At 53.8% G+C, this 12,902-nt stretch overlaps 1 protein-coding gene across 1 annotated transcript in view; it reads left to right on the top strand.

The window, feature by feature from the left end:
• SPTB (spectrin, beta, erythrocytic) overlaps positions 1–12,902 on the top strand; it is a 76,713-nt gene that overhangs the window by 60,660 nt on the left and 3,151 nt on the right. The window contains exon 32 of the mRNA XM_011978309.1: positions 11,166–11,422. Within this exon, the coding sequence (XP_011833699.1) occupies positions 11,166–11,422 (257 nt within the window). The remainder of the gene's footprint in view (positions 1–11,165; positions 11,423–12,902) is intronic.

Genomic DNA, 12,902 nt, shown 5'->3' with positions numbered 1-12,902 from the left:
ACACACACACCCCTCTGTGGCCTCCAGCCTGGCCAGAGGCCTCCCTTTCATAGCTGCACCAGCCCACCATGCCCAGCAGAGGGCACTGCTGGGCTCCTGCTGAAGGGTCTCTCCCAGAAGTTCCCTCTGAAGCTCCAGGTGTGGCATGTGGGGTCTCGCTTCCCTGTCTGTGGTGGACTGCGTCCCAGCCCCTTTTTCCCAGCAACAGCCCCTGCCGGAAGGAGAGCAAACTTTGGGGGCCTGGCATAGACTGCATACACGGGCTGGGGCTGTCCCTGCGCCCTGCCCCCGCCTGCTTCTGCCGTGCGTCCCTGTGTGTCTGCATGTGGCAGTGTCCCGGTGTGCGGGCTCCTCGGTGAGCACCAGAGCGACTCCATCCATTGTCTGTGTCATGTGTGTCCGTGCAAATGTAATTACTTGTGCATCAGAGCCGCCTCCAGCCAACACCTGAACGTCACCGGGTTGGGGGGAATAAAACCTGTTTGGACCTGATGATCTCTTTGGGGGAAGGAGTGAGCCCACATTCGAGACCCCTTCCGGAGAGCCAGCCACTCCAGCAGATGAGAAGACTGGACTGTGCCCGGTGCCGGAAAGAAACCAGATGGTGACTCAACACCAGGCCCAAGGCCTCATGCACAGATTTCCTGCTGCTGCTGTCTTCTGAGCCCTTTGTTAAGTTTTCATGGGGATCCATGAACCTCAGAGGTATTAGGCCCTCCAAATACGCCATCCGCATTCGATGCGAGAAAGAGGAGGACATAGCCTGTTGGGAAAGCCCAACCTGGCTCTGGAAGAGTCCTTGCAAGCCCAACGGCCGGTCCCTCCAGCCTGCCTGGCCGGGACTACCCCTTCACAGAACCGCAGGCCTCTCCCAGGGAGCAATGACCAATGGCTGCGCCTCCCCTCTGGGATAGGCCTGGGGGACGGTGGCTCTCCTGCTGGTCCTCTGTGTGTGGTCTGGTGTCAGTGCCCTATAGAATAGATCCATGCGGTGTTGCTTCATGTACAACCCCTCACTGTGCATGTCGGCTTCCTGCTGGGGGGAACTGATGGGAGTGGACCAGGCACCCCTGCTCCTGTCTGGACAGCTGCACACCACAGGGCGGCACCCCTCCCCAGTCCTACCCTTCCCTGTGTGTGTGTGCACATGGTGACTGGAGCTGCCATCCCACACATCAGCCTCTTTCTCAAGCACATCACTGCACGGTCCCACCACCTTCCCTCACCTCTTGCCTTTTCACATTAGAGCGTGTTCTGGTAAAGGCCAATACGTTCATAAAGGTAAGTGCATAGGAGGCCAGGCAGAAGAAACGAGACCTCACTCACAAAAGACAAAACTGCTGGAGGGGAAGTCAGGACATCTGGGTTCTAGTCCTCAATTCTGTTGGAAACTTCCTGCACGATTTTAGATAAACCACCTCATCCCCTGAGTCTCCATGCTCTTATAAAGCCTTCTCTGGAGAATTACCGAAAGTCTGGAACATTCCTGTATGTCAGCAATTTAGCAAATTATAGGGAGGGGCTGGGAGAAGTAGTTTTCACCACTTTCCTCTTGCCTGGTGCTTAGTGCTATGGTACCCAGCTGGTCTCAGGTACCCACTGGTGTAAGACGGGAGATGGGAAAGAAGAAGTAAAGGGCTAGGGTGTTTGCCTTTGTCCCTGTGGGGGAGTAGAGGCGGGGCTGCACCTCTGCTACGGTCAAGATAGTGCCCTGAAGGAGGCCCAGGTCTGCCAGGAAACCCTCGGCAGTGAGCAGGCAGACCTGCTCAAGACTGAGCACCTCCCTTTCACCTGGGGCTGTGGCCCTGGGAAGGACTTGGGGGTCCTGCTGAGCATCCCCCACCTCCCGGGCTCAGGGTGCCTCAGAAGCCCCAGTGTAACATGTGTGGCGAGAGGCTGCTTTCTCCTGGGAGAGAAGGAGGCGGATTGCATGGAGAAGAAATGGTATTGAAGATGCTGCAAGTCCCCCCAGGCTAAAGGTCCCCAGTGCACAGCCCTGCGCATCTTCCTGTCCCTTGTGCCTGATTCTGGTTTTGGGAAGTGAAGCGGGAACTGCTCTGAGAACTCCCTCAGCAGGGCTGCGGTGACACCATGTGTGACGTCCCTGAAAGGAATTGGTGCTCCTAATCGCCTTTGCTAGGGCTCACTGTGTGGGATAAACATACCCTGCCTGCCTCCAAGCCCCAAGGCTAGATCCAGGCTGTAGTGCAGAGGGACCCCGGGATGCCAGGCCACTCCAGAAAGCAGCTGCTGGGTGCCCCTCATTATCAGCCTTCTCATCAGGAAGTCAGGGAAAGCTGTCTTCCCCAAGGGCAGCTCACAGATGCCCTTCTTGCGCGAGGCCTTCCAGCACTGCCTGTGCAGCCAGTGACCCTGGAGAAAGGGCCTGAGCATCTCGCTAGGGCTGAACATGGAAGCTGAGACTCCTAGGTCCCTTGCTTCTCCATTCCCATAGAATTAAAGGTTTATGTGGCTTCAGGGAAGTAACCAGCACTTACGAACATGAGGGGCTGAGCAGGTACTGGACTTGCAGCCAGGACCACCTCTTGGCCGGTGTCTGGCTGGCTAGCTCCAGCTGCTGCTGCCCCTTGGCAACCTGGGCACCTCCCCCAGCAGCAGCCTCCCTGGCAGGCAGCCAGGAGCTTTAATCAGCGGCCAGCGGTGGGGCTCTGACGTCCTTGGATGGAAGAGATGTGGGTGTGGAGACAGCAGCTGTGTTTCTTCTCGCCTGAACAAGCTCTCCCAGTCTTTCCTTCTCCTCCTGTTACTCTTTCAGACATTTTGCAGCGAATGCAAATCTTATGTTTGTTGGTAATGGGCAGACCCAGCTGGAAACAATGTCAGTTTTCCCCAAAACCTGGGCGTGTTCCTGTCTACCCAGTATGCCTGAGTCAGTGTGGCAGGGGTGTGTCTGCCTACACTCTGGCACTGCGCCTGTCTCCCTGGAGAAAGCTGCTGTAGGCTCTTTCTGGACACCTGCCCGCTGCTGGGCATGTCCCTTTCTGTTTGCTGTGGTCAGATTTAATATTCCTGGCCCCTCTGCTCTAAAGACTCTTCCTAAATTCTTTCTTTCAGGCTGTGTTTCAGAACATCCTAGATACTGATGGCCTCAGGATGAGACTCAGTAAACATTGGAGGCATCTCAGAAATGGGTTTGAAGTGGACGACGTGACCACTGGGTGGCAGATATCGATGGGGGAGTCAGTGTCTTCTAGCTCTCTCTAGTCTTTCAAATGCTGAGTGGCTGGCTCAGGACCACTGAGCGACTAAGCAGTCAGCTCCTCCAGGGCAGGGACCTGAAGAGGTCACACAGGTGGTGGGCATGGTGAAGACAGCTCCTGAGGAAGCCTCATTCTCTTCTCACGCCCTGGTGACAGTGGACCAGGTTTCTCCTCCCCTGCACACTGCCATTCCCCTTCCCCTCCATTTGCTTTACCGGGTGTCCTTCTGCCCTACATCCCTTCCTGTCATCTTGGCCAGGCCCCCCAGTTGCCATCTCAGACAGCTGGACTCTGGGGTGCAGTGTTGCACTGGACTGCTTTCCTACCCAACTTCTCATAAGAGCCCCTCCCCATCCCTTGGCCTGCAATCCAGGGGACCCCTCACCATGCATCCAAGCCTCAGCTCCCCGCCCTGGTTCTTTCCCCCTGTTCAGCAACAGCCTCTGCTTTCTCCTTTAAGGCATCTGTCTCTGCCCACCTTAAGTTGCCATCTCTTCATCTCTTTGGCTGCCCTCAGCTCAACAAACCATTTCTTTTTCTTTTCTTGCAAACAACTGTCTTCTGAACAGCCTTTCCAACCCACCCAGTGACAGCCCTTCTCACCCAGAGGACAAGAGCTGAGACATCAGCCATTGGGCGAGGGCAACACTTCTTGGCTGCCTGCTCCCTGCACCCCACAGTCACCAGCACTCTTTGGTTGCCTAAGGCATCTAGCAGGGGGTCTTGTTTGGCCCCAAGCCCCTCTTCCAGCTCTGGCATGATTATGCTGCCTCTGTCAATCAGCCATGTGTTTTGCATAAGCCAAGGTCATCTCATTGAGACTGCAAACCCCATCGGACAGGTACTTTCCTCTGGAGTGAGGATACAGGTCTCCCCTCTTGCAGCAGGATTTAGTAAGAACACAGAGTTTGGTGCCAGACAGACCTGCATCTTCAACATTCTTCACTAATGTGTGACTATGGACAGGTCACTCATTCTCTATGACCCCCAGTTTCCCTCGTCTGTAACACAGGGGGTAATAACTACCTGCCTTGTAGAGAGGCTGGGAGGATTGGAAGAGACAATGTAGGCAGAGTAGCTGGCACCTAGTAGGTGATCATTTAAGTCCCTTCATTTTCCTCCATCCCCTACCTCAGTCCTTCATCTCTTAAAAGCATGTGAATTCTAACATGAATTGAGTCATGGCATGATGCATCCCATTGCTGCAGTCAGTCTGTTTCTGGGGTGCATCCTCAGGCCCTAGTTCTCATTGGCGTTACCTTTAGAGAGACCTTGTTGCCTGTGTTCTTTGCTTGTAAATGCATCCGGGTTCGCTGAGCATCTTCAGAACCTCTGAAAGACCCTGTGGTCCCCAGCCAGGTTGTGTTTCTCCTGGGAGCCTGAGGAGTTTGTCGTCTGTGTGCAGTCCTCTGCGCCACCTGCTGGCTGAGCTTGGACATACACCTTCACCTCCTTTGGCCCAGAGAAGACGTTTACCCATCTGCCCATGTCCCTGGCCTGTTTTGCACATCCTCTGTGGAGACCCCAACCCCCTACCTCCCCCACCCAAGCCAGTTTCCTAGCAAGGCAGGACACTAAAAAGTCAAGCTTACACAGACTCCTGTTTGACTTTGCAAGACTGCAAAGACCTGGAGATGGTCATCCCCCACCCATTGGGAGCCTGTGGCCTCTCCATGTTGGTTTGACTACAATCCTGTGAGGCCCCAAAAGGGCTGTGCCCTCTTTTCCACTGATCCCTGTCAACCAGCAACCGATGCTGCCTGTCCCCTGCCCTCCTCTGACATCACGATCCCACAGCCAGTACACACAGCTCAGACACTTCCCCCTGCCTATTCCCCAAACCAGAGGACTACAGGTAGTGCCTTCCCTTATTCAGCCCGCTCCCCAAGTCTCTTTCACCTCCACTTATGGTCTAGACTCCCTTGCTGCCCCCAGCTGGACACCCAGAATTTCTTCCAAGCAGCAGACTCTCCTCCTTCAGAGTGTCCCCTGCTCTGGTGGGTGACAGCCCTCAGTGGTGCAGGTGGAATCTGCATCTTCCTGATGACCTGAGGACTCCAGCACAGCCCCTGCCTTACAGCAGAGTTGGAAGGGAATCTCAGATCAGCTCCTCCATACGTGGCGCCTTTGGGTAGAACCTGCCGGTCCCTCAGTCACACCTCAGCCACATGAGTAGCCAGCATTGCCTCTCCTGGTGCTTTCTGTCCCTAGATCCCACCTCCTGTCAGTCAAGGCGGTCCCCACCTAAGACCATGGCCTACTTACAGGGGGGCAGCCAGAGAACCCTCACCTCATCCCCTCTTATTAGCCCTGAGGCTCAGGGGAGGTGGGTCCTCCTGCCAAAGCACGCTGCTAGCCTGACCCAGGGCCCGCAGTTGGCATGGGTGGATGGTTCAGCTGGTCAGCTGGGAGGTCCTTGATGGATCTGGCCTAGAAAGAGGCAGGGCTGAGCCAACAGGACCACAGGCCTCCCACTGCAGGTTCGCAGCCAGGGGGTCACGGGTGGGTCCCTGCCCAGCTACTTGGTTCCCTGCCTTCCTGCACCACCTGCGGTGCCCTTTCCAATTTGAGAGGCATTGTGTGGATAGGGAAGCAGGGCCATGGATTCTTGCCCCAGCTCTGCTACTAACTTGCTGTGTGCTCTAATCTCAGCCATCACTGAGCTTTTCCAGAACCCAGTTTTCCTATCTGAGATAGGAAGGGCTGAATCCCATGACCCCAAGGCCTCTTTCCAGCTCTAGAATTCCGAGAATCTCTTTTCTCACAGGAGCTTCATCTACCCCATCCCCAGCCTCCCCCACCGGCTTCCCTGATAAGGCCCCCATTGTTGATTCTACCTACATACCCTTCCCAGAGGAATGGCTAGAAATAAAAGGCCCCAGAGAAATTCCTTATCTCTTATGAATTGCAAAAGATCTTTACATACACACTCACTTGCTTGCAGGGCTGTGTCAGGCTCCCACACCTCCCCTCCCCCAAGAAAGGAGCCTGCCAGCAGCATCTGGCCGTCCCTCCAGCCTGCTCTCTGTTGTTTGAGCACTTTCCCTGGGCAGATGGGAACCCCAAGAGTAACTTTTTTAAAAATGGTCCTGCTTCAGAAAAGGATTTGACCTCTTGGATATGTATCTACATACAATCTTCCTCAAAGTCTTTTCTTGACAAAGTTGTGAGGTCTTTGTAAAATCCACTTGTGAATTACCAGAGCCTTCCACTCAGCAGCACGCTGTTGTCTTCGGCCGGACCTGGGGACCTCTGCTTTTGGCTTCTGGGGCCCCTCCACCTCAGTGTCCCACTCCAAGCACTGAGGCAGGGCCTCAGGCCACTTCTGCACTGCCCTAAAGGGGTGGGGCCTCAGGCCCTTCTGCACTGCTTACCTGTTCACATGGTTTCCCCCTTCCTGTCTCAAGCCTCAGAATGTTCCAACCGAAAATGGCCGAGAAAGGAGGGGCTGAGGTCTTGCCTGTCAATGGCTGAGATTCCCTTTCCCCATTTCTCAGTCCTGAGCAGCCACTACTCCAGGAACAAGAGGGTTTTTGAGATCCTTACACTAGCCCCACAGGACACTGGCCACAATAATTGCTCAGCAAAGCCCCAGGGAGGCAGGGGTGGATAGGGAGGGGTGAAGGATCATGAGAGAGCCAACATTTACAGACATGACCTCACTTTTAAAGGCTGCAAACCACCTGTGAAGTAGGTCACAGGCTCACTCCCACTAGCTGAGTCAGGAAGGTTCTCTCCCTTCCCCCAAATGGAATTCAAGGGACTCTCACTCCACACCTGTCTGACCCAACACCTGGGAAGGGGTGGGCTTCTTATGAGGCCCTCTGCTGGTGGTCCCGGATGGGAGAGCAGGAAGAGGGCTGAGGGAAGGGGCCAGCTCCGTCTGAGAGCTCATTGGTGTCTCTGCTCACAGGGCCTTCTAGAAATCCCTGTCCTCCTTCTTCCCTCACCCCAGCCCCTCTTGGTTCCTCCTCCTTGTACCCCTCCAGGGAGTTGGCCAGACTCCTGGGAGCTGAGGAAGGGATGAAAGGATTGTCCCCAAAGCCTCTCCCCCGTCTTCTGTACCCACCTTCATTACACCTCACCTTTCTCACCTGTGTCCGCTCCCCTCTCCCAGAGAGGAAGGGAAGCCCTGCCAAAGCCCAGTTCCTTCATCTCTCACCCTCATTCTTGGCCTTGGCCTTCAGGGTGGAGAGGATAGAATGCATTTTAAATTGTCTCTACAGGAGCAGTCAGGAACGCCAAATAAATCTTTGCATACATTGGAAACCCCCATTTTCCAAAGCCAACCTGTGCCCCGGTCATATAATTTTTTATTGCACTGGCATAGCCTCTGAATGTCCCTGCCAAGGAATGTGGGCCAGGCACCCATTAAGAGGAAACAGAAGAAAGGTGGGATTAAGTTGGGAGTCAGCCCTGGCAAAGTCCATCTCTATTTTCAGAGGACAGTTCTCTAAAGGGAGGAAAATGGAATGGAAGTATAGGAAGAAAATGTGGACACAGAGGTCTCTAGCAAAACCAGTCCCAGGAGAGCAGAGCCTGGGTGAGAGGGGCGAACATGGCTGAGAGGGTCTGGCAAGCTTCCCTCCCTATATCTGCCGTGGCTGCCTCTCTGAGACCCAAGGGCAGGGAGAGCACTGATGGTAGCAGGAGCAACAGTGCAGCCCATGTCCCCTCCTCTGGAACCTACTCCTACCCCTCTTGGAGGAAAAGCAGGCCCTCCCCAGATGCATACCCAAGTCAGAGTGCAGGATCCACAGAAGGACCCCAATCTAGGCTTCCAGTCCCATCCCTGCCTCTCCTGCTCTTCCTCCCTGCTACAGTGATCCAGGCAGTGCTTTTGGGCCTCCAGATCCTTATGGTCAATGCTGGCTCATTGCAAACAGTCTAGGGTCCAAAGGCTGCCAGATGCATAGAGAGAAGAGTGGCCTGGCCACAACCCTCAGGGGCCACTAAGGTGGGAAAAGATGAACACCATAAAGATGGGATAAAAGCTCAAGTCTGTCCATTTTGGGAGTGCATGTTCCAAACCGCCTCCTATACCTGTTAACCTTGTTGTTACCAGGGAATGCGGAGTCCTCAATTCTTGGTCTTACTTGGAAGAATTCAGCCAAGAGACCAAGTAGCAATGTAAGCAAAAGGTTTATGAAGGAAAATAAAGAGCAGCGATTTTATTTGTTTAGTTATTTATTTATTTTGTGACAGAGTCTCACTCTGTCTCCCAGGCTGGACTGCAGTGGTGTGATCTCTGCTCACTGACTGCAACCTCTGCCTCCCGGGTTCAAGTGATTCTCCTGCCTCAGCCTCCCAAGTAGCTGGGACTACAGGCACGTGCCACAACGCCCAGCTAATTTATTGTATTTTTAGTAGAGACGGGGTTTCACTGTGTTAGCCAGGATGGTCTCCATCTCCTGACCTCGTGATCCACCTGCCTTGGCCTCCCAAAGTGCTGGGATTACAGGCGTGAGCCACCGCGCCCGGCCTGGGAGTTTATTGAAGTAGACTCCAAGAGAGGAACCAGCGGGTCTGCTTGGGAAGCAGCAGTATTCAGAGCAAGAGTGAGGTAGCAGCAGAGACAGTACACTCTGAAAGATGAGGCAGAGCAGGCTGCTCAGAAGATGACCCAGCAACTCGAGAGTTCTGCCTTGCGGTTTTTAAGTTCCTCCACACACTCTTTAAGTTCCTGCCTCTGTCTCAAGTCTCTCCCTTTGTCTAATTCCCTGCCTCTGTCTTATGTCTCCATCTTTTCGCCCCACCTAGTTCCTGCCCCAGGTTTGTGGGACTCCCCCTTACTGTCTGCTGATGAACCTGCGGGGGCGGGTGTCGGATATGAATCCTACTGAATGGTGACGTTGCTAATTACTGCCACTCCAGGAAGGGTGTATATTGGTATTTATTGCACCTGCATATCTCGTAGGCATTTCTCCTTTGCCTTCTTTCCCTCCTTAGCGTGCAGCTGGCTACATTCCCACAGGTTAACTGCAGAGTGAATGGTGACTGGGCGTCTTAAGGGGTGTCTTGGGGCATTCCTTCCTGCATAGATATTTCCCCTCCTCTCTGCTCATATCTAGCGTGAATGTTTTGGGTGGTCTCCGGGGTGTGAGACTTTCCAGACCTCCCTTTCTCAGGGGCTCCCCCTCCTACTCATATCTATCTGCCTACTCTGACAGTATAACCTTGGGCAAGTAATTGAACTCTCTGAGCATTGGTTTTCTCATTATAGACTGAAAGTGTTAGACTGGGTCAGTGGTTTCCAAACTTTCCCAGCCACAAACCCCTTTCTTTAAATGAAATCTCACTGGAATCCTAACATGTAACCTGTTTACTGAGCGGTCCTAATTTGATGAGATACAAACATGACCAGTTTTATCTTTCTCGCAACCACTGCCTTCCAGCGTCTCCATTGAGTCCCCCTTCCCATTCCTAAGGCCACCTCAGGCAGACCCTGGTCACTTTCAGTGGATAAAAAGTCTACTCAGTTGTTTCAGTTTAAAGCTTCAATCTGATGTCCAACATGGGGCCCACATCCTCCCATCCTCCATCCCCTGTTTCGGGTTTGCCCCATGGTCTGAAGAACCAGACCAGGGAGAACATGGTTTGCTCTCTCCTGGCTCCTTCCCGCTCCTCCCCTGCGGGGGGACAGAAGGTTTCTGGACCTCTGTCTTCAGTTGTTGGGGCCGGGAGGAGGGAGCAGAAAAAGGACTTCCTTTTCTTACCTCCTGGCTAAAGATGTCCTTGGTGCTTCAGGCATCCAGCTGCTTGGGGGCCTTCCTACCTCTTGCTGAAAGGTGTTTAGCAGTCAGGCCTTTGGGACTGGGTCCTGGCCAGATGGCTCCAGCAAGGCTGCCTTCCTTGGTGCTCACTTGGCACAGAGGAGATCCACCCGTTCTTGTCCCACCTGGCAATGGGAAGCCGCTCCCTGCTGCCCCAACAGGCAAAAGGGCAGATCAGCAAGGTTTAGCATAAGGAGACACCCAGCCAGGGAATGGTAGGTCAGCTTCCCTTCTCGTGGGCACCTGTACATCACACAGTGAGTGGCACCATTGGAGGCCCCGCCCTTGACTTGGGCAGGGGCCAGGGATCCCCAAGTCTCCACAGGGAGGTGCAGGGAGGTAAAGACCACAGAAGTTCCCCAAGGCAGTGCCTCCTTCCGAGGGGAATTCTCAGCTGCTGCGCATTAGGTCCCATGAAATGCTCAGGAAGAAATACCAATGTGCCGACCCCCAGGCCAGTTAACTCAGCATCTTGAGATGGAGCCTGAGAGTGTTTCTTTTAAAAGCACCGGAGGTGATTGCGGAAGGCAGCCAGGGTTAGGAACCACTGCCCTGTCCAAAAAGTTCTCACCCAATGATGGAGAGAGGACCTGTTAGACCTGTTGGCCAGGGAGGGTCTGGGTTCTCCCTTTGTAAGGTGGCGGGGGCAGACTTAGGACCTGGTACCCTTAGTTTTAGGGCTTTAGGCACAATTTGAAGGTACCAGAAAAGTTCCCATTCAACATTCTACTATAAGTGGTTGTCGAACTTGTCTTAGCAGCAGAATTTTCCTCATATGAGTGTCTGACTGCAGCAAGGGGAGGGGCCTTTGCCAGCAGCATTGGAACCTGCCCTCCCTCACACCCCTTTAATGAAATAATCACTCAGGCCTCTTTGGCTCACTCTAAGAACCTTCCATTGCTATGTTACATTGGAGTGAGGGGGCCACCGTGCAGCTCTCTGAAGGAAGAATGGGATGGAAATGGAGCCAGAAGCACAGGCAGAGTAGAGAAGCAAGTGGGCACCCATAGCAGGTTGTGGGAGAACCAGGGTGAGCCAGGAGGTGGGAGTAGAAAGGAAGTAGGCTTGGGGGTGCGGGGAGGGTGGCTGCTGACCTCCCAGTTTTGCTGAGAACAGCCATCTCTAGGCCAGAGCCCCCAGAAAGGTGTGCTCCTCCCTATGCCCTGAGCAGGGGGAAGAAGAGGGAACGTGGCCTCAGAACCTGCAGCAGCCACCACCGCCAGGGCAGCACGAGGATGGGCAGAAATCTGCTGGGGACGAGAGACCCACCACGGAGCCCCTCTTTAAGGTCCTAGATACGCCTCTGAGCGAGGGTGATGAGCCTGCAAAGCTGCTAGCCCCGCGGGACCACGGGCACAGTGTGCAGATGGAAGGCTACCTGGGCCGCAAGCACGACCTGGAGGGGCCCAACAAGAAGGCTTCCAACAGGTGAGTGCGGGAGAGGCTGCTGGCTGAGGGGAGGTTGGACAGCTCCCAGGGATCTCTCTGCCAGCAGAGCCTCTGCCTCGGCCTGTGACAGCTCCTGGGCACCCCCTCTGGGCCAGCCCCAAGGGCTACTTGGCATGATGGGAAAGCCCATCTCCAGTTCTGGTCCTGAGTTCAAATCTTATGTCTTCATGCAAGTTACTCAACCTCTTTAGATCGGTTTCCCCATTTGGAAGGAGAGGATGATGAGAACAGTATGTCTTTTCACTACAGATACTGTTCCTGGCACACAGTAGGTGAACACACTTGGTGAACACTAGCTATTATTATCCTATTATCCCAGGGCTCTAAAGGTTAGGTAGGTCTTGGCACTAACAACGTCCTTGTTCGAGCCCCACTTTTTACCATTCTAGGCCTCAGTGTCCTCAGCTGTAAAATGGGAGTGATGGGGATAGGGCATGGCCTATTGCCTCTCAGAGGTCCCTTCCAGTGCTGTCATTTGGTGACTCTATGACCCCAAGGAAGTGACTCAAAGGTTGTGTCCTTTCCTGACCCTGAAACCGTCATGCCCTTGGGTTTGGTCTATCTAGGGCTGTCTCTGTCTGGGGCCCCTGGGGGCCTCCTCTTTCTAGCAGCCGTCCAGGGTCCCAGGAAAATAGGGCAGCACCAGGAGGTTGAAGCTAGCCGTATTCCCAGGGACAGCTGGCAGCATGAGCATGCAGGGTGTATCTGGGGGACTCATGAAAGGGATTCCAAATTCCAAAAAGGAACCATTTGGGGGCCCAGTTGCCCTGAAAAGGTTTATTTATTGCTTAAATGGACAGTCTGCCCGGAAAAGAGAAACTTAACATTTACTGAGCACCTACTATATGCTAGGCATTATGTTAGGACTGATAACATCTTCGCAACAATCCTGTGACATTAATGTTTCTCTTTTCCGTGGGGAAAACAGAGTCTCAGAAAGGTTAAGTCATTTGTTCAAGGCAAGCTCTTTCTCCAAAGACCCAGTTCCTTCTTAGTAACTGCCTTTCTGCTAGAGGAAAGATCCCTGAGCGCGGAGTGAGAAATGGGGCTTCGTACAATGGCTTTTCAGCCAGCTTTGCATGGTCAGTTTCTCTCTCTGACCTTCCAGAACTTCCTCCCTATGTGCTCTACTAGTTTCCCCACCTTCCTGCCCTCAAAAGTAAGGGGGGAGAAGAGGGACAGGAGAAGAGGGGGACAGAGGAGGATGAAGAGGAGGAGGAAACAGAGTCTGTTTCTGTAGAAATGCAGCAACATGCTTCCCATGTGTGAATGAAGAGACTCGGGCCAGCCCACCTCTTCAGTTATGAATTTGATGCTCTCACCAAACATGCCAGTTGACATGAGCCCTATTTGGTTTTTTTGTTTGTTCGTTTTTTGTTTTTTTTAGACAGAGTCTCACTCTGTCACCCCGGCTCGAGTGAAGTGGCTCAATATTGGCTCACTGCAACCCCCGCCTCCC

Source organism: Mandrillus leucophaeus, unplaced genomic scaffold (genome assembly GCF_000951045.1).
Source record: "Mandrillus leucophaeus isolate KB7577 unplaced genomic scaffold, Mleu.le_1.0 Scaffold192, whole genome shotgun sequence".
NCBI classification, from domain to species: Eukaryota; Metazoa; Chordata; class Mammalia; order Primates; family Cercopithecidae; genus Mandrillus; species Mandrillus leucophaeus.
The sequence above is the reverse complement of the archived record's forward strand: the minus strand, read 5'-3'. Positions and strand labels throughout refer to the sequence as shown.